At 35.3% G+C, this 25,213-nt stretch overlaps 2 protein-coding genes across 4 annotated transcripts in view; one reads left to right on the top strand and one right to left on the bottom strand.

Annotated features, from left to right (window-relative positions):
- Nucleotides 1–25,213, top strand: part of CENPP (centromere protein P) — a 229,613-nt gene that overhangs the window by 79,341 nt on the left and 125,059 nt on the right. The gene's annotated exons all lie outside the window — the stretch shown is intronic.
- OMD (osteomodulin) lies at nt 7,099–11,224 on the bottom strand. The gene is made up of 2 exons (XM_060153560.1): nt 10,285–11,224; nt 7,099–7,705 (listed from the first exon to the last, which is right to left on the bottom strand). Exons 1-2 carry the CDS (start codon nt 11,222–11,224, stop codon nt 7,380–7,382), a joined length of 1,266 nt encoding a protein of 421 aa, XP_060009543.1. The 3' UTR covers nt 7,099–7,379.

The raw sequence follows: 25,213 nt of genomic DNA, 5'->3' as shown, positions 1-25,213 counted from the left end.
TATTAGTTTATGAAGATGACATAGTTTAAAAATCATTCTTTTCATTTTAGTGCTTTCCCAGTAGATAAAACATCTGCTTTTTGAATGAAATAAAACACCAAACTAAAGCATAATCTATGCTCTTAATTTTATGAAGAGTAAAAATGTTGTTCTAGTACTTTAATTAGTATATAGCCAAAAAGTTTCCGGTGTAGAAATTAGTTTTAGCACAAATTATTTTTTAGTTTAGTCATTTGAGGTCCCTCTCCCCCTTTATATTGTTACATATAACAAAAACTCAAGTGTCAGAATTAGCTTTTTAAAAATAAATTTTATTTATAATTTGGGGTTTGATAGTAAAATATATTTTTGTTTGCTAAATGAAGGAAGCTGTTTTAATTATTTTAATATTAAATTTGATTTTTTTTAAGTTGAAGTGGGATTTAGATAACTATGTGAACATCTTTAAAGATTTGTTTTAATTTTATCACCCTTTGGTACTTTTAGCAGTCAAGGTAACATTTCTTTCTCCTCTATGCTAAAAATTCAATAAATATGGATATGAATAAATACTTTATTAAAAAGTAGAAAATGAAAGAATACTAATTTGTTCCCTTTTCTATTCAAAATTGGCTTTAGAGTTTTTCGAATTAAAGCTTGGATAAACTAAGACTTGAATACTCATGTTTTTATTTGAATGTGAATTATTTTAAATTTAGTTGTGATATTCTCTGGTTTTGGTTGATATAAATTGTCAATTTTATGGCTTTAAAGTCTTTGAAAATATCTAATAATGAAACAGCAGATATTGATTTGTTTTCTGTTTTGTGGCAGGTTTAATGGGATGTTGAGAAATGAACTGGATAGATGTTAAATAAATTTAGAGAATCTTAGAGATTCATAGTTTACTAATGGTATACACAGTTTAACACTTCGTAGTAATGAAAATTATTTTGTGGATATAACATTTTTTTCTTGAAAAATTATGACCAGTAAATATAGTTTTATTGGCATTCATTCATTTAGTAGAAGTTTATTGAGTGCCACTTCTCTGCCAGTACTACAGAAAAATAAACTCAGACAAGCAAAGTTCATTTTCTCCCCTCAAAAAGGAAGGGTTAAAAAAAAAAAAAAGGAAGGGTTTGTAAGTTAGCAAGAAGGGCAACAAACAAGCGACAGAATGCACAGTGAGAGACCTGCTACACAGAAATGTGCACAGAGTTCTGCAGTGGCCTGGGAAAGCGTGAAGCCACAGAGACTGCACCATACTGACTTCTCTAGAGAAAATGAGGGGCGGGGGTGGGGGGCAGGCCGAGGGAGAAGTGCTCTAGGAATGGGAGCAGCACACAGGTGGGGAGGGTAGATCCTTAAGGAAATGGATAATTAGTTGTATACGGCTGGAGCTTGGAGGGAGAGAGAAGAGGTGAGGGGGTGGCTCATGTTAAGAGATCAGACAGGGGACTAGAGGTCAGATTAAGGAGAGTCTTTTATACCTTGCTGAGGTGTTTGAGTTTTATTTGCAGCCAGTGAGAGACCACTGAGAGATTTTTAAGCCAGTGAGTGACATTATTCTATTTTCATTTTAGAAGTATCCCTCTAATATTGCATTTCTGAAGAATATCACTGCTTATCTATTACAAGTTTAAGGGTCTAAAATAACACACGTTTATTATCTCACAGTTTCTTTGTAGCAGTCATGCACCCATAATCATATATATGCCATCTCTTTGCAATATTGTGTTGGTTAGAAGCAAGTCAGAGGTCACATCCACACTTGAAGGGGAGATGACTATACAAGGCAAGATTCTAGAAGTATTCAGAATTACACTGGAAAATATGTATGTTCCCACCCACAGTTAGCCAAAGTTTGAGAGCACAGTCTCCCAAACCATCCTCATTTCTTATACCAACTGAAAGTTTGGGGGGTTCCCCAAACTACCCTCACATTTGATAATTTTCTAGGACTCATGGAACTCACTGAAAACCATTCTATTCATGGTTATGTTTTATCACAGGGAAAGGATACACATAAACATCAGCCAGAGGAAGAGACACATTGGACAGAGTCTATGAGGGTTCCAAGTGCAGAGCTTCCATTGTTCTTAGGATGCGTTACCCGCCCAGTATTGGTGTATGACAAGGAATATGGGTATTGCCAACCAGGAAAGCACTACTGAGCCTCACAGTTCAGTTTTTACTGGGGCTTCATTACATATGCATGATCAATTGAGTATCCCACATGGTTGAACTCTGCCCCCAGGTTGACTGATACTATATGACACATCCTAAATCACATGGTTGTCTTTCTGGCATGGCCAACCTAAGACTATTTGGTATGGCCCGTCCCACCCTAAGATTGGATGTGTTAACCAGCATTCTAAACAAAGATAGAGATTACCTCCTAGAAGCTGACAGCAAAGCCCAAACCCCTCTTTGGTGTCAAATTCTTTACTACATAGTTTCCAGTATAAAATATGTTTCAAAGTTAGATTGTTTTCTACTCCAGAAAGAACTATTGTGTCCTGGTAGAAAGCTGTTTAGCTTTCACTGAACAGTAATAAAAGGTGAAAGCTAAGGCTCAAGAGCAGGCATTTATCCAAAATTGAGAGGGTTATCTCTGTGGAGTTCTTTTTGGTGACCCTGCCACATTATCCTTGGTATCTTTATAGGGTTTTATATCTTTGAAGGTGTCCCAGAATTTTGCCTTGTGTAGTCATCTCCCCTTCAGTGTGGGAATGACCTCTGACTTGTTTCTAATGAACATTCTAGGATTTTATGGGAAGTCTATGATTTGAATCTCTGTCTCAAGTCTCTGCTTATGCCTGAAGCCTAGTTGTTTGGTCAAATGAGATAAAGATGTAGTTGTTTGGTCAAATGAGATAAAGATGCGAACCCAAGTACTTCCCGGACTAAAGGCTTAAGTTTAAAGGGAGGGGAATTATGACTCAATATAAAGAAGGGTTAATGTTAAAAATTTATCGTATTTGTGATTTTAATTTTTCTGAGTAGTACATAAGTCTAGGTATAATAAATTTGCAACCTAAACATGTAAGGACAGACATATCCATAAATGCCGTGCTATTTACTTGCTAGGCATACCAGGTTATACTTATTTAGGAAATTGGAATGCGTAAGAAACTTTGGATTTTTAGCGGTTATGATTTAATTTTGTTTCCAGCTGCTGTTATTCTTTATTTCTAAGATTTAGAAAAGATGTATTTGGAATCAGGAAATTGGGGTTTTAGTTCTAGCTTTCCATGGGTCATATGAATCCTTTGCTATAGTAAAAGTATACAAAAGAGACAGGTTCATTTCTTCTGTTTTTTCCCCATGGAATTGGTTTAGTATGTTACGTGATATGCATACATCTGCATTTTGGGTTAGTGGTTCCAACTTGAGGAATAAAGTAAAAATGTATAGTTTTCAGGTAATATTTAAACACATGCTAAACATTCTCAACCAGTATTATTATAAGCAAATTTATTAAATATCCTTTATTTTTATTTCCTTTCTAATATGTTTGCTAATTAAGCTTGGGTTCATGGTATGATTTGGATTTATTTGTTAGTGGTCACAAACACACACAGTTCAGCCTCAGAGCTAATATAGCTAATACCTTGAAGTGTAATGAGAAAATTGATGAATTTTCATCTTTTTCTTTCCTGATATAAATATATCATCTGGTTTTGTTTGCAGCTCTGGTAGGAGGTAGAACTTTATTCTTCCATCCTCCTAGGGAAAGCATTGGTGGTTATTTGTTTTGTTTTCTTTTTAATGAGAAATACTTGGGGTAGGCATGAGTTCCTCTGGACATTTTTGAGTAACAAAAGATGGTTGTTAACCTGCCTCCTTACTTGGCCCTGCAGCTGGAGGACATTTTATGACGTGTTTATATATACATGCCTTTAAAGGGAGAGCAGAGGTGACCTCTTCTTCCTAATAGACAGGAAGAGTTTGACTACTCTAGCCAGAGGAGCCAGGCAGCCAAGTGCCTTTTGAGGGAGGGAGGGAACTCTGCTTCCCACCCTTGTAGGCCATCTAGAGGTGCTTTGGAAGCTGAACCATCAAATAATGACTTGGAATATGTTTGTGGTGGGTATATGATTTAAGCTCCCTCCTCTCTCTCCCTAATGAAATCTTTAGTAAATTCTGTCTTGTTTACTAGTCTTTTGTACAAGTGGAACCTTGCAAGGAACCTGAAGGATGCTAACTCCATTCTAGAGGTTCCCCGAGAGAGCTCCAAGGCATGCGAAGCACAGCTGATGGCTGGGGGCACATATATCCAGTGGGCTGCTGGGCTGGACATACTGCAGTAATTACTGCTTGTAGGGTACCTGTAACTGGCATGCAGTTTGTTAAATGCTTTGGTATGTATACTATCTCTACTTGTCCTTATAACAGCCCTGTGAGAACCACCTTCCTTACAGAAATGCAGAAAGGGAGGCTTCAAGAAGTAACTTACTCAGAGTCATCTTGCTTAGTTACGAGTGTGAAGTCAGGCTTCTACCAAGGTATATCTGATTTCAAGTTCCTTGTTACGAACTGCTAAACTGTGCAGGTTTTTTCTTCACTAAGCCTATTCATTGAAGATTAAAATGTATTTTCATTTGTCAATTTAGGAGGAGATAAAAATAGGTGCTCCAGAATTCTGAAAATTTGGAGGGTTTTAACTGTGCAAGAGGTGAAATAAGTAATTACCACATCTTTATATTAATATCACCGTAGGACCTGTTTTCTCCACTCTTGCCAATCAGTCAGTCCCTACTCACACATCAAAGTACCATCTCTTTGAAGCCTTCAACTGCTTCACATCCTGGCCAGAAATAAAGTCGGCATATCTGTGTTCACATCATGTTTCAGTTACTGCCACATTGTATTTCTTTCTTCCTTTTGTTAGAGTGAGTTATTAGATTTTATTGTCTCTGTTAAATTTTTAAATAACAGCTTTATTGAAATAATTCACATCTCATGCAATTCACTTTTTTAAAGTGTACAATTCAATAGTTTTTAGTATTTTCAAACTTGTACAATCATCACTGTAATCAATTTCAGAATATTTTCATCACCCCCAAAAGAAAGACTCTATCCATTGTCAGTCATCCCCCAGTTTCCCTTTATTCTCCTGCCCCCCAACCCCAGGCAGCCAATAATCTTTCTGTCTCTATAGACTTGCCTCTTCTAGACATTTTATATAAATGGAATCATACAGTAGGTGGTCTTCTGTGACTGACTTCACTAGCATAATGTCTTCATGGTTCATCCATGTAGTAACATGTATCAGTACTTCATTCCTTCTTTTGGCTGAATAATTTTCCATTGTGTGGATATACCACATTTTGTTTATCCTTTCATCAGCTGAAGGACATTTGAGTGGTTTCCACTTTTTGGCTATTAATGAATAATGCTGCTATGAACATTTGTGTACATGTTTTTGTGTGAACATATGTGTTCAGTTCTCTTAGGTATATATCTAGGAGTAGAATTGTTGGATCATAGGTAACTAACTTTTTGAAGAACTGCCAGACTGCTTTCCAAAGCAGCTGCACCATTTGACTGCATAACCAGCGGATTCCACTTTCTGTACCTCCTCATTAATACTTATTATTTGTCTGCCTTTTTGATTATAGCCATCCAGTGAATGTAAAGGAATATCTCGCTGTGGTTTTGATTTGCATTTTCCTGATGGCTCCTCATTAAATTTTAAATTGTTCTGGGTAAGAAATAGTCTTCTCTTTCTGATCTCCTAAAACACCCACAGTATTTTCCACATATTAGCTCATAATAAATGTTTAAATTTATAACCCTATTTTAAAAAATTTCATTAAAGGGGGAGATGGTCCTTAAAGTTTTTTACCTCTTTGGAAAATGTGCTCTACCCACATCACTATCGTTTTGCTCTTACCTTTACCCTCACACCTGTGTCTCATAGCGTCACAGGTGTACATATGTATTATGTTTGACCTCTCATTACTAAGCCCTGCATACCAAATGACTTGCTGAATGTTAATTAAATGAATGAATGAATGGAGTGTTGTTCATGTTCATTCTGGATTGTTGAGCTTGTCCCTGGGGACATGTGGGTGTTCTGTTTCTGCTACATGCTAATAACCTACTCAAAGATATAAAGAGCATTAGAGGCTTCATTTTAAACTGTCATCTCCAGAAAAATAGACTCACCACTAGACAACTGCTTTTAAAATACAGTTTTAATTTGTCTTTTTGCATACTATTTAAATTGTTACTGTTTGTTTGAGGGGTTTCCTGTGTAGGCAGTTCCAGATTTGTGTTTATTCCTTATCTGAGGAATTCTGTGAAATATTAGCCTGGTAAATCAAGAAAGTTCATCATAGAAGCTATACTTCATTATAAGGCATACTTAAAATGCTTCAAAATGATATATGATTTTTAAGGATTTAAAGAAGATATCAAAGCCTGTCATTCAAATTTCAAAGGAACTCTATTCAACTTTAACACTATGTAAATAAACATTGGCTGATATACATATATGTTTCTAATATATTGTGTTAGGAAAATAAAAGTGTTTAATTATGTTGATATACTTTCTTGTGCTAACATTAACTTAACCTTGTGAACAGAGCAGTTATTTATTAGCAAATCTTTATGTAAATAAAACCTTTCTCTAGTGAATTTACTATAGAAACACTGGAACGCAGTCAAGATTGTTTTGTACAATTGCTGAAATTTGCTAAAATATGAATTGTGATAAGATGATGTGGTGTTTTTTAGGTATCCAAATACAGGGTTTAAATATTTGTTGCTTTCGTGCTCTGAGAGAAAAACAAGACTAGTTGATTTCATAAGTCTGTGTGCCTTGGATCCTTAGTACGATAGCCTCTTTTGAAAATCAAGAATATCATTCTGTGCTCTAAGTGGTAGGACCAGTGGGTGGCTGTCATGGTGATGATATTCAAATACAAGTGTGAAAGCTTTTCTGGACATTAGGTCAAAAAAACAGTCTAGTCCTTAAATGAGTAGCTGCTGTTACATTAATGTAACCTTCTGGCATTTAAACACTATGCTCATAGTGATTTAAAGCACATGGCTTACAGTTCTTAGCTTCTAACACTACTTCTTACATCATTATTAGAAAAATTACTGTTAATAGAAGTGGTCATACTTGCTTTTTTTCTCAACATGATGATAATTTAATATTCAAAGTGTAGTTTTTGATTCCTACTTATCATTCTAATTTACATTTCTAAAGATTTATATCATTTTGAGTAAGTTCTAATCCTGTGTAATGATGCAAATGTTGTCAACAACCTAAATTCAATTTGATCTCATACTAGTACAGAATTCCAGGTATATTACTACGAGCTATGCATATTTAGTTAAATTTATACTGAATAATAAGATTTCGTGAAGTTATAAATGTATACCTATATAGTTTCTTGCCATTCTTGACTTCCATAATAGTGAGGGTCAACATTTTCTTCTGTTCCTTCTTCTTGGGCTTCATGGTGATCATCGTGATCTTCACTGTCACCATCATCTTGAAATCTCCTGAAAACCTGGGTCTTCAGTTGTATTGTTTGACCATTAGTGCTTCTTTGTTCACCATAATAAATAGTGTGTATATGAGGGAAGCAGAGGAAAATGTATGAGCTTATTGGCTCTTTTAGCTTATTTTGATCTACACGAATGTATGTTAAATGATGGTAATGTAGTGGGTCAACAGATGGACACATCAATGTGACATTGATATCTGAAAAATACAAATTAAAAATTAATCCTGCTGAATTACATCCATAATCCTATATTGAATTTTATTAAAATGTTTATGGGGTATAGTTTTATTAATTAAAATACTTGTAAGTGGAATTATTTTTTACAGTAATCAAATAGTAAAATGAAAATGAAACTATAAGTGAATTTTATATTATCAAAATAAACGATGGCTTCATTGGCTATTAAGTAATTATTTAAGTATTAAATAAATTATTTAAGTAATAAATTCTTAGTAGAAACAATCTCAAAAAGAAAAAAGTGAAAATCACCTATAGTTCTACTACTCAGGATCTCATATTTCTTTGTATACTCTACAGTACTAATTCTCAATGTTCAAGGTGATAACATTTAATAGAAAAGACTATAAACCTTGGAGTACACCTTTCTCTGGGGCCAATTTCTGCCATTTCCCTAGCCAGCTTCAAAGCAACCATTTTCAGCAATTTGTAAAGCATATGGTTTTAAAGATTTGTTCTTTAAAAGGTCAAAATACTCTTCTTTCTGTCTTTAAAAGACAATGATGCTCCTAATGAATTCAGTAAAGTTGCAGGATACAAAATTAATACACAGAAATCTGTTGCATTTCTATACACTAACAATGAAAGATCAGAAAGAGAAATTAAAGAAACACTCCAACTTACCATCACGTCAAAAAGAATAAAATAACTAGGAATAAACCTACCTAAGGAAACAAAAGACCTGTCTGTACTCCAAAAACTATAAGATGCTGATGAAAGAAATCGAAGATGATACAAACAGATGGAAAGATGTACCATGTTCTTGGATTGGAAGAAGAGATATTGTCAAAATGACTATACTACCCAAGGCAATCTACAGATTCAGTGCAATCCCTATGAAATGGCATTTTTCACAGAACTAGAACCAAAAAAATCTTAAAATTCATGTGGAGACACAAAAGACCCTGAATAGCCAAAGAAATCTTGAGAAAGAAAAATGAAGCTGGAGGAATCAGGCTCCCTGACTTCAGACTATACTACAAAGCTACAGTCATCAAAATGGTGTGGTACTGGCACAGAAACAGACATATAGATCAATGGAACAGGGTAGAAAGCCCAGAAATAAACCCGCACACCTATGGTCAATTAATCTACGACAGAGGAGGCAAGACTATACAATGGAGGAAAGACAGTGTGTTCAGTAAATGGTGCTGGGAAAACTGGACAGCTACATGTAAAACAATGAAATTAGAACATTCTTTAACACCATATACAAATTAAACTCAAAATGGATTAAAGACCTAAATGTAAAACCAGATACTATAAAACCCTTAGAGGAAAACTTAGGCAGAACACTCTTTGACATAAATCACAGCAATATCTTTTCTAAGCCATCTCCTAGAGTAATGGAAATAAAAAAATAAATAAACAAATGGGACCTCATTAAACTCAAAAGCTTTTGCACAGCAAAGAAACCATAAAAAAAATGAAAAGACAACCTACAAAATGGAAAAAAATATTTGCAAACGATGCAACCGACAAGGAATTAGTCTCCATTTATAAAGAGCTCATACAACTCCATAACAAAAGACCAAACAACTCAGTCAAAAAATGGTCAGGAGACCTAAATAGACATTTCTCTAAAGACGATATACAGATGGCCAAGAGGCACATGAAAAGATGCTCAACATCGCTAATTATTAGAGAAATGCAAATCAAAACTACAATGAGATATCACCTCACACCAGTCAGAATGGCCATCATCAAACAATCTATAAACAATAAATGATGGAGAGGGTGTGGAGAAAAGGGAACCCTCCTACATTGTTGGTGGGAATATAAATCGGTACAGCCACTATGGAGAACAGTATGGAGGTTCCTTAAGAAACTAAAAATACAGCTACCATATGATCCAGCAATCCCACTCCTGGGCATATATCTGGAGAAATCCATGGTTCGAAAGGATAGAGGCACCCCAAATGTCATTGCAGCACTGTTTCCAATAGCCAAGACATGGAAGCAACCTAAATATCCATCGACAGATGAATGGATAAACAAGATAGGGTACATATATACAATGGAATATTACTCAGCCATTAAAAAAGAATGAAATAATGCCATTTGCAGCAACATGGATGGACCTGGAGATTATCACACTAAGTAAAGTAAGTCAGAGAAAGAAAAATATCATATGATATCACTTATATGCAGAATCTAAGAAAAAATGATACAAATGAACTTATTTACAAAACAGAAACAAACTCACAGACTGAGAGAATGAACTTATAGTTACCAGGGGGGAAGAGTGGGGGAGAGGAATAGATTTGGAGTTTGGGATTGACATGTACAACAAGGACATACTCTATAGCACAGGGATCACTGCTCGATATTCTATAATAACCTAAATGGTAAAATAATTTGAAAAAGAATAGATACATGTATATGTATAACTAAATCACTTTGCTGTTCACCTGAAACTAACACAACATTGTTAATCAACTATGCTCCAATATAAAATAAAAATTAAATAAGTAAATAAATTAAAATTAAATTAATAAAAATAAAAACAATACACACAAAAAAATGAAATTTTACATACTTTCAATTTCATTATTTTCTAGGTATAGGTGTTCTAAATTTCTTGGAATATAGAATGCTTGCTTCAGTTTGTTGTGTCCAACATTGAGCTCTATAAGGTTGGAAAGATTAAAAATATAATAAGGGATGTCTTGTAGTTTATTGTGTGACATTCTTAGAGCATGAAGTTTTGGGAGTTCTTTGAAGTAATTTTCTGGTATAGCAGATATTGAATTATTTTCTAAAGACAGATACATAAGTGAAGAAGGCAAACCAGGAGGCATTGATTCTAATCTGTTATTACATAGGTTAAGCTGCATTAGTTTTTCCATTTTCGCAAGGATTTTTTCTTGTAATGTAGAATCATCAATTTGATTGTAACAAAGATCAAGCATGGTCAAGTTTACTAGCCCATTTACAGCATTTGTCTGCAGTCTGGAGATCTGATTGTAACCAAGAAGAATCCTTTCCAAAGACTTAGGAAGAGGAAATGGAAAGTCTTCTAAATTGTTATGCTGTAGGTGGAGTTGTAGTAGATTTGACAATTTGGCAAACACACCATGATCAATATTTTGAGATTTAATTTTGTTGTGGCTGAGGTTGATTTCTTTAAGATGAGTGGCATTGATGAATGAATCTGCAGTCACAACCTCAATTTCATTAAACTGAAGATAAACTTGCTGAATGTATGCTGGAATATTTGGGATAGTCTTGAGTTTGCGATTATCACAGTACATTGATGATGGAAAGTTAGGTGGACAGAAGCATTCACTGGCACAACCTAAAGTATGCTGATGAAATGGAACTCCATAATCTTCATTTTGATGAAATTGGAATTCTGGTTGGTAGACATCATCTGGTTCTTGGTCATAATCTTCATTCCATTGATAACTTTCATACTGGCAATATACTTTGACTCCAAGAAAGAAGAAAAGGACACACACTGGACTTGAAAAGCCCATGTTCCTTTTTTTGTCCTATTACAAGGCAAAAAGGAAATATATTGTGGGAAAAGTGAGTAAACTTAGAATAATTTGTATATAAATAGACAGTTATATAAAATGCATAATATCTATATCTGTATTGAAATATATAAAAGAGTGTCCAGAATTAATGGGTACTGCTCAGACCAAAATTAATGTATAAGGTGGTATTTTTTAAAAAGTCACATACTGCATTGAACCAGACTAAGTAACCATCTTTTAAGAGAATCTCGATTTGTCTTGTTTACTAGACTATAGATTTACAATGATAGCATGACATCTCTCCACCCCAAAGCCAAGTGCTCTTTCCATATAAATGCTGGATGTTCTCACTGACTATTTGGCCCCTTCAGTGATGTTTACTGCCTATGAGAAGAGAGACTCTATGTTTTAGTTACTTAGGAGATTCTTGATATTAACCAAAATTTTCCCGCTGCAACTTTTGTTTGCTGATGTTCTTTTCTGCTCTTTGGAAGAACATAGAACACTCCATTTTACGTGAAAGCTTGAGATACTAAAAATAACTATCATGTTTCCTCTTAGTGTTTTCTGTCCAAGACTAACTGTGACTTCAAATTTTCCCTGTGAAATAGTTTGCAGAATCCAATTATTTTGTCTCTGACTCTACTTGAATAACTACTTTAAATCACAAACACACACAACATTTACATTCTACAAAATTAGTTTCTAATTGATTATTCTATACATTTTTCCTATTACCTTCCTAGCTTCTTTCTTTCCACTGATATTTTGGAGTTAATTTCTGGATACACAGATATTAAAAACACACTGTCCTGTCTCCCAGGAGTTTAGGTCTTAGTGGAGAATCAGATGATGACTTTGCCTCTTTTTTCACCAAGAAAATAGAAGAGACAATCATTTACCCTAATATATTGACTTCTATTTAATCTTATCCCTTCCTACATAAAATGCCAAAATGGTAATGGTTTCATCTTTTAAACAATTTTGATTTTGAAATTCATAAAGTTTCCTTTTGCAAATCTAAATAGACTCCATCCATTGTTCCTTTTTATCCATGTGATTCATGGAGGACATGGCATTTGCATTAGACTTTGAAGGAATGTGAGGGTTCTCACAGAGGGAAATAGGGAAGATTTGCAGCTAGAAGAGATGAGCAAAAACATGTAAGCAACAAAGGGTGAGATGTTTGGGATGTGGTGGTTAACTGTTGAAGGAGCACAATAAGACTGTTACAGCCAATCTCAACCAGAACCTAAAGGCCTAAATTGTGACCTCAGGAATTTGCACTCTGGGAATGAACACCTAGTTTAATTCATTAATATAGCTGAGCCATAATTTTCACACTGCAGTGTTCATGCATCAAGTAAGATAGAGTCCTGGGAGGAGAAGTGAAAGAGTATGGTCTCATCCCAAAGGGCAGTGTTCAGTGCTGGCTGACCCAGACAGGGCACTGGGAAGCTCCCAGTGGGTATGATTAGTAGTGCTTTTTCACCTGCTATAATTAGTGACCCTGTACTAGATGTTGTGTGTGGACATGGTTAGAAAAGAGCCTTGCAAATATTACTAGTGATTTAGTTAGTTTGATTGGGTTACTTGATGATTGTCTCGAATTTTAGAGGTGAGGCACTGTGCTTGGTGGGAAATACAGAAATGAAGAAAATATGAAGACATGAGCATACAATTTAGTAGACATATTCTCAGGCAGAGGGAAATATGGTTTACAGCAGAGATACCAGTGCTGTGGGAACCAGTGTCTTAACCCTGCTTGCGGGAGACAGGGAAACCTTTGCAGACATCATTTGGCCAAGACTTCGGGAGATTCACAGGAATGGGTATAGAACACCCTATACATATTACTCTCTAGTTGATAATATTTTATGTATTAAAATTATAGTATTTTATACTCATTATACTATAACATATCAACTTTTTTTTTAAGTGCTTGTCATACTTCATTTAAAGTACTGCACCATGGAGTTGAGATGAAAGTAGAAGCAGAGGCAGAGACATGCAGCTGTGCAGGGTCAGGCCATGTAGGGGGTCTCAGAAGCTGACTGATACACAGTCAGCTTTGAAAAGAGTACTGCTCATCAGAACTCTGAATTTTAACCTTGTGTTAGAACATCAGTAATCATCAGTTAGTAATCTTACATTTGAGAATTAAAGTCATGACTGTTCAACAACTACAAGAAATTGTTGGGAAAAAAGGAGACCTGGATGATACTTTTGGTTCAGCATTTACCTTTGCCTAGGAATCAAGACCTCATGATGAGGGCCTCTCTGAAAATAAAGGGATTCTTAGTATTATCTGCTTTTGGTCTTCTTGGCCGCCTAAGAAGAAAGGTCTTTCCCTGAAGACATTTTCTCTTCTAAATCTGAGTTCATCATCATTGTCCTCATCCACTGAGGACCTCGGCCCTCTAGCTCAACCTTGTCCCACTCCCTTTTCAATAAGTGCTGTTTTCTGGTCTAAAATCCATTCCATCTCCATTGATATACCCATTATTTTCTATTTTTTTTACTCCTCAACTTCACCCCTGATCATTTTCCCTGTTATAGTCCTCTCTTATTTCTTTTTATCCAAATTTTTCATTCAGCTAATCTTTTACCAGCCATTTGCAAGGCATACTTTTATTACTTCTGCCTTTTATGTTCGGCAATTTATGCCTTGTCTCCTATAGCATAACTCATAGCAAAACATTATAACTCACTGTCAATCATCTCATTTCTCAACCTCTAATTTTTGACAGACTCTAGTACAATGCACAGTTTGTAAGTGCTCACAGATTTGTTGAATGCATGATTGATTTTTTGTTATAGATTACATCTTGTTAGTGATGTTTATTGCTACTAATGTTGATTATTTCTAGGCATTTATTTCACCACAGTGATTTCTCTAAATGAACATTTTCACAGAGAACATGGCTATTCTATTTTCTATTGAATATTTCTGTCACAATATACTATATTCACTTTCCTACCTGTATTCCTTACCTTGTTTAGTAGAAAAATCACAAATGTGAAAAAGAAAGTTTAAGGCAAACTGAAATATGTTACCAGGTTTTTAAAATTACTCATTAATATGAATTTTTCATATTATAGCTAAAAAAGTTTCTATGTCATAACATTTCTCTTACCTGGAAAAAAGCACTTGTGCTTTCATCAAGAAAGTTCTAAGTTAATTTACTAATCAAAATGAGATGGAACTTTGTCCTGGAAAGTTTAAAGTAATTGGAAAGCTTCATAGCATTTTATTATTTTAAAAACTTAATTGTTTTGTTGGTATGCCACAGAAACTAAAATATAAGAAACCAAGTATTAGGATATGATTCAGAATTTTTTCCAAAGCAGTTTTAAATTTAACCCTGTAAAATTAAAGTTGTATACATCACTGTCACACACAAGGCCTAAGGAAGTAAAACTCTTTTGCTATTAAAAATATGAAAGTCTCAAAATTATTTTTAGCCATAATACATTTGGATCTTAATTAACTGAAACCCAAGAAACTAGAACATTCAGTGCTAGATAGAGTACTTGTATTTTCTCTTTGAGGAAGAGGCAAACACATCGTAACATCAGAGATTTGGTTAATAAAGAAATTTTGAGAAAATTTCTAGTGAAATTTGTACAAATACCCATTTCTCTAAAACCAGAATCTCTAGCATTGCTCAGATGTATGGCTCAAAGGCGTTCGCTGTTTTTTTGTCACTTAAAGTTGAGAGAGAGAGAGAGGGAGAGGGAGAGAGAAACAGAAAATTATTCCATTAACGTGAGAATCTTTCATTCAAAGTAAAAAAAAATCTAAACAAAAATCATTTATTGGGTAAATCTTAAGTTAGAAAATTAAATTCCCTATATTATTTCCCTGAATATTTTTGCTAATCAAATGTTAATGTAGCTTTTACCAGATATTGCTTATAAAAATGTGCATTTATGATGGCTATAATCTATTTTAATGTTAAATCAAATATATTTTAAACAGTAGGAATATTTTCTTTAAAAAATGAAAATTATTTTATCATCATACCTGTTGAGTTTGCTTTAGTTTTCAGGGGCTGATGAATTTGCAAATCCTGTAAATGAATCAGAAATTCCTAAATTCTTAAACTGAATCTCTTAAAAATCCACAGTAACTGTGTGTCCAGGCAGGGCTGTCCCTTGAATTGCTATAGCAATTTAAGCAAATATAATCTACTTGGAAAATACTTGGGTTGAATTAAAATTATGTATTTCTTTTCATTATCCAAAACTTTGTGGACTCAAATTAAAATGCTTGTGTTCTTGGTCAGATTTATGTGGCTTACTTCTTTCTTTTCCCCTTAATTTTGGTTTGAGGTATGGCAAGAATTTCCTCTAGTATGAAAGGCAAACAGAACTAAATGAAACAGCATGTACTGATTACTGTTTTATTTTCATTTTCATGCCAAAGAATTCTTCAAAGTAAGGTCCACTGTAACATGGAGCTCAGTGTCTTGGCATTTTAAGGTGGAACTCAGAGTCAGCTTGAGACCTCGGTTGTCTGATACCGTGTATTCACACCAGTGCTTCCCTTTATTAAGACAAGGAACCAGGATGAGAAACATACAGCATTTCATATCTAGTTTATTTTAAAAATGAAATAGATGGTCATTAGTGACACAGATTAAATATATCACTTTTCCATACAAAGAAGTATACCTTCTTTTCTATCAGCTATCCCCTTTCTCACCTTCCTCCCAAATACATCCACTAGCATGTGTTCTAATAACCTTTGAAATAAAATTAATCTCTTAGTTATGGAATTCACTCAGAAGGTATATCTCTGATTTGTCTGTTTTTACTAGTACAAAAAAATAATTTTATAGTATTGAATAAGATGGAATTAGGAACTTCTGTTGACCAGCTGTTATTGCTTTTATTTTGCAGATGTAGAAAATTTACAAATTTCACTGAGCTGTCTCTCTTGAAGAGTGGCAGTTAACTACTTAAATGCTATATTTTTATACCAATATTTTCATATTTTAAACAGAGTTAACTTGTATCTCTTGGCAGTGAACTTTGAGTTCATTCTTTGGGAGATTCTTTCAAACTTGTACAAACTAATAAGGTAAAGTGATTCCTGGAATTTGTTTTTGTTTCCTCAAAATAGTATTTTCCATTAGGTTTTCATAAAGAATGCACAAGATTTATTTTGTTATACTTCAGATTTTTAAAAAGTGTACAGTGTTTCAAGAGATGTTTTGGCAATACTGTAAAAATCTCATCTATTATTTGAGACACTGGTATGTAAAACGTGGCAGACCATATTTGGGCCAAGATTTCATCTTGTTACTGATCTTTTCCATATGTTTCCTTTTAGCGTTTGTTCTTAAAACTCAGACTTCCATGCTAAGGAGAAGAGAGCAAATCTGTACTTTTTCCAAAAATCATTCTACATGCCCTCACAGTTCTTTTGGAAGGTTAATGTAAAATTAACAGCTTAATTTTTATTAAATTCTTCTTTTAACTCTGTGATTTGAACTTATGATAGTGATTATGTTGTTCATGTTCCTAACAAATGTGAAAATATTTATCAATATATAGCTAGAACACTCAGAGTTGAAAGTGTCTAGGAAATTTAAATAAGGTTGATGGTGTCTAGGAGGTTTAGGTTTGGCAGGGGGTGGGAAGGGTGGTTTGAGTCAGGCCTTAGAGGAAAACTAGAAGCTGCAAGTGATTGTGATAGTTCACTGTTTCAGTTGGTGGTTATTTTATTTTATTTAAAAATTGTTTTTAGTTTTATTTATTTATTTTTGGCTGTGCTGCACTGCTTGCGGGATCTTAGTTCCCTGACCAGGGACTGAACCCTCACCCTCGGCAGTGAAAGCACAGAGCCCTAACCACTGGGCCACCAGGGAATTCCCTCAGTTGGTGATTATAATTGTAGCAATTAGGGAGAGAAGTCAGTTGAATTGGTGAAAGTCTAAATTATATTCTATGATTATAATTTGACTGAAGTAGATAAACTATCTCAGAGCCAGATAACTAGTGCTGGCTAGGAAAGGTCTGACTGAGACTGGTAATTATGGTAATAAACCATAATAAAGATTTTTAATTCATTTATTCATCCAGCTAATATTTGTTGAGCACCTACTTTGTTCAAGGCAGTTTTAGGTGCTGAGAACCCAGCAGTAAAATTCCCTATTATCACTGAAGAGGAAGAGAGAAAATAAACATATCAAGTGGTGTGGAGTGCAATGGAGAGGAACAAAGCAAGGCAGAGGGGTAAAAATGAATGAGCACAGGGGTTTAAGTCAATAGTTCTGACACTACTGTGATGTATGCTGGAAAGGAATGGTTATGTAACTGTGGTGAATGGGGGAGCCAGGTGTCTCACAGCTGGAGGGAGGTTACAGATAAGCAAGTGGAGGTGGTGGGAATGAAAGGCTACGGTTGTTTTAGATCTCATTAATACTTGACATTATCTAACTTTCCCCCCAATTTTTAGGTATATGATGGTATTACTTGTGATTTTAATTTCCATTTCCCTGATTACTAAAGAGGTTGAACATTTTTTCAAATGTTTTTCAGCCATTTGGATTTTCTCTTCTGAGGTATGCCTGTTAATGTTTTTGCTCATTTTTCTGTTGTGTTATTTGTCTTTTTCTTATTTATTTTTAGGGGTTTTTTATATGTTTATGGATACCCATTTTTTGTTATATGTGTGACACTGTCATCATTTTTCAGTTGATTCTCTTGGGTTTTTCAGGTTGATTCTCTTGGGTTTTGCATATGAATCATATGCAAATGATATTGTACCTTCTTTCTAATTGTTTTTGAGAGGATAGCTCTTATTTCAAGAAGATATTTTGCAAATCTTTACTCTTCAGACAATTGGACTGTTGCTTTGTGTTTCTCCCGGTTAACTCCTAAGTAAACCACATGAGATAAAAGTACAATTCAAATCAATAAGCCACATGATAACAAAACTGGAAGACATCATAGAAACTTCATCAAATAAGGAGGTATAGAGAGAAAAATGCAAAAAGACCAGCATACAACCAGCCACAGATGGCAAAGAGAGAGCAAGGAAGCACTCAAAGGCTCATGGAGCAGCCAGTACTTTCCATCCTCACAGAGTAAAGTTCCAAGATAATATACACAATTAAAAAGTAGTTGTCTATATAATCCATTAAATTTTTTTTTTCACTGGCTGGGACTGAGTACAAAACAATAGCGTTTTCAGACTCAGGAAAGGGTGATAAGATGTGTTTCCCTTTGCCAAATTAATGGGAATGCCAAATTAATGGGAATATTTTCTTTTCTGTTAAAGGAGAGGGTAGGCCATGTGGATCCAGGAAGCAGAATTCCTATTACTTATGTTTACTCAAGTTAACAGTTATTAAGGAAATTTTTAGGAGAGGGTTATACAGGAGTGAAGTACTGACACATACTGAAATTTTTAGGAGAGGTTGGCAAGGTTCTGGGATGGGTATGTCTGCTTGGTGGAGTGAGTGAATGAATGGATGTTTGCTGGATGAAGTGGGAGTATGAACTGGGAACGGGCACAGAAGAACCTTCTGGAGTGATAGAAATCTTTTATATCTTGATCTGCTTTGAACGAATGGTGCTAAGACAACTGGAACACATGCAAAAATTTACTGAAAATGGAACAAAGACCTAAGTGTTAGAGCTAATATGGTTAAATTTTAGAAGAAAATATAATGTTAGTCATTATGACCTTGGGTTAGGCATCAGTTTCTTAAATGTGGCACTAAAAGCGCAAGAATCAGAAGAAAAAATAGGTAAATTGGATGTCATTAAAATTTAAATTGTTTTCTGTGCCAAAAGATACTATCAAGAAAGTGGAAAAAAAAAAAACCCACACATGGGAGAAAAATTTTGCAAATCATATATCTGTTTAAGAACTTGTGTCTAGAATAAATAAAGAACTCGTACAACTCAATAATAATAATAATAATATTAAAATGAGTGAAGGATCTGAATAAATGTTTCTTCAAAGATAACAAATGGTCCACAAACACATGAAAAGATGCTCAACATCACTAGTCATCAGGAAAATGCAAATCAGAGCCACAATGAAGTACCACTTCACATTCTCTAGGATAGCTGAAATTAAAAATATGGACAATTGCAAGTGGTGAGGATGTGGAGATTTTGGAATCTACATATATTGCTGATGAAAAATAAAAATGGCACAGCCACTTTGGAAAACAATCTATAGTTCCTCAGAAAGTTAAACATAAAGTTGCCATTTGACCCATCAGTTTTACTCCTAAGTATATACCCAGGAAAAGTGAAGACATATGTTCACACAAAAACTTGAATGCACATATTTATAACAGCCAGAAAGTAGAAACAACTTATATGTTGATCAGTTGGTGAATGGATGAATAAGTGTGGTCCATCTATACAATGGAATATTACTTGGCAATAAAAAGGAGTGAAGTACTGACACATGCTATGACATGAATGAACCTTGAAAACATAAGTGGAAGAAACCAGTCACAAAAGACCACATATTATATGATTCCATTTATATGAAATGTGCAGAATAGGCAAATTGATAGAAACAGTAGATTTGTGGTTACCTAAGGCTGGGAGTAAATGACATTAATCAGGACAGGGTTTCTTTTTGGAGTGATAAAAATGTTCTGAAACTGATTGTGGTGATGGCTGCTAAGCTTGAATATATTAAAAACCTTTGAACTGTATACTTTAAATGGTAAATTGTACAGTATGTGAATTATATCCACAATAAAGCTGTTATTAAAAATAATAATAGCAGTGGGAGTTTAAATGAATAAAATTGGCTTAAGTTGATAATTTTAAAAACTGAGTGAGAAATAGATGAAAGTTCATTGTAGTGTTTTGTCTACTTTTGCTTCTATTGAAAATTTTCCTTAATAAAAAGGAAATCTCTTTTTTACATTTGGTAGTGTATGTATATGTCCATGCCAAGATAGCTAGTGGGAAGCAGCCACATAGCACAGGGAGATCAGCTCGGTGCTTTGTGACCACCTAGAGGGGTGGGATAGGGAGGGTGGGAAGGAGACGCAAGAGGGAGGGGATATGGGTATATATGTATACGTATAGCTGATTCAGTTTGTTATACAGCAGCAACTAACACAACATTGTAAAGCAATTATACTCCAATAAAAGTGTTAAAAACTAAAAATTTTTTTTTTAAAAAAAGGAAATCTCCAGCACTCAAACTGCAAGTTTTAATATTAGGAATTCATATGACTGATTGCACCTTCCATGTAGAGCTGGCATGGCACATGCTTTTGCCCCTTGGCCTAATTTGTCCTTGTGTTTCTGCCCCTTGCAGCCTTTGTAACCTCTTCCCCTATCTACGGAAGGGCTCGTTTTAAAGGTCCCTCAGTAAGCTCTTCCCCTTTCTTTAGAAGGTCTCGTTTTAAAGGGCCCTCTGTAAGCTCTTTCCTTTGACTATGGAAGGGCTCGTTTTAAAGCAGTTATCTTTATTTTCATGCTGTTATTTTACCAAGGGAGAGATGTCACTGCTGGGAATATGTACCTTGTTACAGTACTGGTCGTCTTTATTCCCGTGGTGGCGGATCTGTTTTAGAGCTTCCCAGAGCCTGTGATAGAAACTGTATTGAGAAAAAATGTGCACTGGGAAAAAATGCCACCTGCCCCTACTTTATAGTAATGTGGAACACACAGTACATCTGCATCGGGTCTGTGGGAGAACTGGAGCCAGAGAGGGAGCTTCTAGGATGAAAGAAAGATACGTAGGATAAAAACACATTGCCTTGTTAGAATGAGGATAAAGGCTTTTTCTTTCCCTTCGATAAGCACCCTTTGCTGATTTAATCCAGAAGAATGCTTTGAGCCAATGAAGTGTGGTAGGCTTTGGTGGGGGGGGAGGAGAAAAAGGGGATGCAAAGATGACTTTGCAATCAAGTGCTTACACTCAAGATATCTACAATCCTCTAGAGAATGTGAAGAAAAAAACCCATATATAAATAGCTATAATAAGTTAGATTTTGATAAGTACAAAAGAGAAGCACATCAAAATACTGGGAAGATTTGGAGGGTAGGGTGTGAGAAGCCACATCCGTTTATGGGAGAATCAGGAAGATGAACTGAGATGGGTGACCTTTGACACAGACATTTGAGGTTGGATAAGACTTTGATAGATGCAAAAGACAGCATTAATAAAGACACAGAAGCCAGAAAATACAGAGTATATTTGAGAAATAACAAGTAATCTTCAGCTGGAGTATAAAAAGATGTAAACATGAACTAAAAAGCTCAGAAAGCATTACTTAAATGTAGATCATGGAAGTCTTGAATGATGGGTTAAGCACTTTTTTAAATAATTATATATTTTTGGCTGCATTGGGTCTTAGTTGCTGTGCACGGGCTTTTCTCTAGTTGTGGTGCGTGGGCTTCTCATTGTTGTGGCTTCTCTTGTTGTGGAGCACGGGTTCTAGGCATTTGGGCTTCAGTAATTGTGACTTGCAGGCTCCAGAGTGCAGGCTCAGTAGCTGTGGTGCACGGGCTTAGCTGCTCTGCGGCCTGTGGGATCTTCCCGGACCAGGGCTCGAACCTCTGTCCCCTGCATTGGCAGGCGGATTCTTAACCACTGCGCCACCAGGGAAGCCCTGGACTTGCTTTTGAGAGTTTGTTACTCTGCAGCAAGGTCCGCTTTTTTTTTTAACATCTTTATTGGAGTATAATTGCTTTACAATAATAGTGTGTTAGCTTCTGCTTTATATCAAAGTGAATCAGCTATACATATACATATATCACCATATCTCTTCCCTCTGCATCTCCCTCCCTCCTGCCCTCCCTATCCCACCCCTCTAGGTGGCCACAAAGCACCGAGCTGATCTCCCTGTGCTATGCGGCTGCTTCCCACTAGCTATCGGTTTTACCTTTGGTAGTGTATACATGTCCATGCCACTCTCTCACTTTGTCACAGCTTACCCTTCCCCCTCCCCACGTCCTCAAGTCCATTCTCTAGTAGGTCTGCGTCTTTATTCCCGTCCTGCCCCTAGGTTCTTCATAACCTTTTTTTTTTTTTTAGATTCCATATATATGTGTTAGCATACGGTATTTGTTTTTCTTTCTGACTTAGTTCACTCTGTATGACAGACTCTAGGTCCATCCACCTCACTACAAATAACTCAATTTCATTTCTTTTTATAGCTGAGTAATATTCCATTGTATATATGTGCCACATCTTCTTTATCCATTCATCTGTTGATGGACATTTAGGTTGCTTCCATGTCCTGGCTATTGTAAATAGAGCTGCAATGAACATTGTGGTACATGACTCTTTTTGAATTATGGTTTTCTCAGGGTACATGCCCAATAGTGGGATTGCTGGGTTATATGGTAGTTCTATTTTTAGTTTTTAAAGGAACCTCCATACTGTTCTGCATAGTGGCTGTATCAATTTACATTCCCACCAACAGTGCAAGAGGGTTGCCTTTTCTCCAAACCCTCTCCAGCATTTATTGTTTGTAGATTTTTTGATGATGGCCATTCTGACTGGTGTGAGGTGATACCTAAGATCCACTTTTGAGACATGGATTTCAGAGGCCTTCACATGAGACATTATGGCTAATGTTTAGAAATGGGTGAGATTACCAGGGGCAAAGTGAAGAGGCCAAAACAATATTGGGGAACACTAGCCATTAAAGAGCAACCCTGGTGGCACAGTGGTTAAGAATCCGCCTGCCAGTACAGGGGACACAGGTTCGATCCCTGGTCCGGGAAGATCCCATATTGCCACGAAGCAGCTAAGCCCGTGCGCCACAACTACTGAGCCTGCGTGCTACAACTCCTGAAGCCCACGCGCCCAGAGCCCGTGCTCTGCAACGAGAAGCCACCACAATGAGAAGTCCGTGCACTGCAACGAAGAGTAGCCCCCACTCACTGCAACTAGAGAAAGCCCACGTGCAACAACAAAGACCCAATGCAGCCAAAAATCAATAAATTAAATAAGTAAATTTAAAAAATAAATAAATAAAGTACAATGGTACATCTTAACTATTAAAAAAAAAAAAAAGAGCAAACTGAAAGGCATGATAGGTGGAAGCCAAGTAAGCAAAGAATGTCCAGGAGGAAGCACTGTCCACCTTTTTATAAGATTGATCACTGACTAAAAAAGTAGTGTGTCATCGTGGTTAAAAGCCTGGAGCCAGACTGCTGGGATCAAATCCTAGGTCTGCCACAAGGTATCCAATCTTTGTTTTCCAATTTTCACACCCCCAAAAAATAGGAATAAGTAAATGTAGCTCCCTCAAAGGGCTATTTTTTTTTACACTGTATATCTTAATTTTATTTTTTTAACATCTCTATTGGAGTATTATTGCTTTACAATGGTGTGTTAGTTTCTGCTTTATAACAAAGTGAACCAGCTATACATATACATATATCCCCATATCTCCTCCCTCTTGCGTCTCCCTCCCACCCTCCCTATCCCACCCCTCTAGGTGGTCACAAAGCACCAAGCTGATCTCCCTGTGCTATGCAGCTGCTTCCCACTAGCTATCTATTTTACATTTTGTAGTGTATATATATCACTGCTACTCTCTTACTTCGTCCCAGCTTACCCTTCCCCCTCCCCGTGTCCTCAAGTCCATTCTCTTCATCTGCCCCTAGGTTCCTTAGAACCTTTTTTTTTTTTTTGAGATTCCATATATATGTGTTAGCATACGGTATTTGTTTTTCTTTCTGATTTGCTTCACTCTGTGTGACAGACTCTAGGTCCATCCATCTCACTACAAGTAACTCAATTTCGTTCCTTTTTACCTCATAGGGCTATTGTGAGGATTAAATGAATAAATGCAAGTAAGGCTTTTGGAAGAATGTCTGAAAATGTTCTTTACATACCACCTATTAGTATTAAGTATTACTCATATGGTACAATTTGGGGAAAATAAATTCAAGAGAATTAAGTCAGTTGCAGTAGGTAAAGGACCATGTGAGTAGAGAAGTAATTAAGGCCAAGGTAAGACAATTCTTTTCCCAAAAGATGGAATTACAAACGAAAGAAAAATAATGCGGTAGTTTAAGGAGGAACAAAATTGATTTAGGAAAAAAGCTTTAGTTTTAGTGACTTCAAGTGATTTTCTAAAAGTATTATATTTGTTTCATGAATTCAGTGATCATTTTTATTGTAGTATTTGAGAGGAAATAAGGATAGATGGTCATTGAGATTCTTTTTTTCTACCTTGAAGTCCTTAATAAACCCAGTAAGTTGTAGTAATTCATTTGTTTCCAAACTTCAATGGATTTCAAGTGGGTAGTATTTTGTATTTACCATAAAATGGGATTGTGGCAGAAGCTTTAATGCAGTTTTGGTTGCTTATGATTTTTATTAGTGATTTGTCTTTTGCAAACATATAACGAAAAATGGTTAACAGCTGTGGGATGAAAAACACAAACATTAAATACAGGAAATTAATTGCAGTGATTTCAGGAATCATTTCCAGTATTTAAAAAATTTTGCTGTCTTTTCTTTTTAGAAAAGGCTGATTTAGCTACTTTAAGCTTCTCTATTCAGATCATAGACTAATCTATTTGTTTAGATGATTCTAACCTTAGCACTAACCTTATAATTTAATTTAATTTCAAGAACTGGATTCTTACAATTTCAGTGAACATTTCACTTCTACTTATGTTCTTATAAGTGGTATGATGTCACAATTTTATTTTTATGATATATTGTAGAAAAATGAATTTAAAAAAGAAAGAAAAATGAATTTTATTTATTAAAACTATTAGAACTTTAGAACATTTTAATTTTAGGATGATTATCATTGTTAGGTATTCTTCTGTTTTTAAAGGACTTCTTAATCTTTTATTTTTCTTGCAGTGAATTATTGTCCAGTGTAACAGTTATGCATGTTTCATGAATCTTTATGGTTTACAAAGCATTTTCACATATACTTTTATTATTCAATTCTTATAGCAACTTATTTGATCAGTATTCTCATACCTACCCTTTATAGATGAGAAGACAGGTTC

The sequence above is a fragment of the Lagenorhynchus albirostris genome, chromosome 7, assembly GCF_949774975.1.
Source record: "Lagenorhynchus albirostris chromosome 7, mLagAlb1.1, whole genome shotgun sequence".
In the NCBI taxonomy this organism is placed as follows: domain Eukaryota; kingdom Metazoa; phylum Chordata; class Mammalia; order Artiodactyla; family Delphinidae; genus Lagenorhynchus; species Lagenorhynchus albirostris.
The sequence above is the reverse complement of the archived record's forward strand: the minus strand, read 5'-3'. Positions and strand labels throughout refer to the sequence as shown.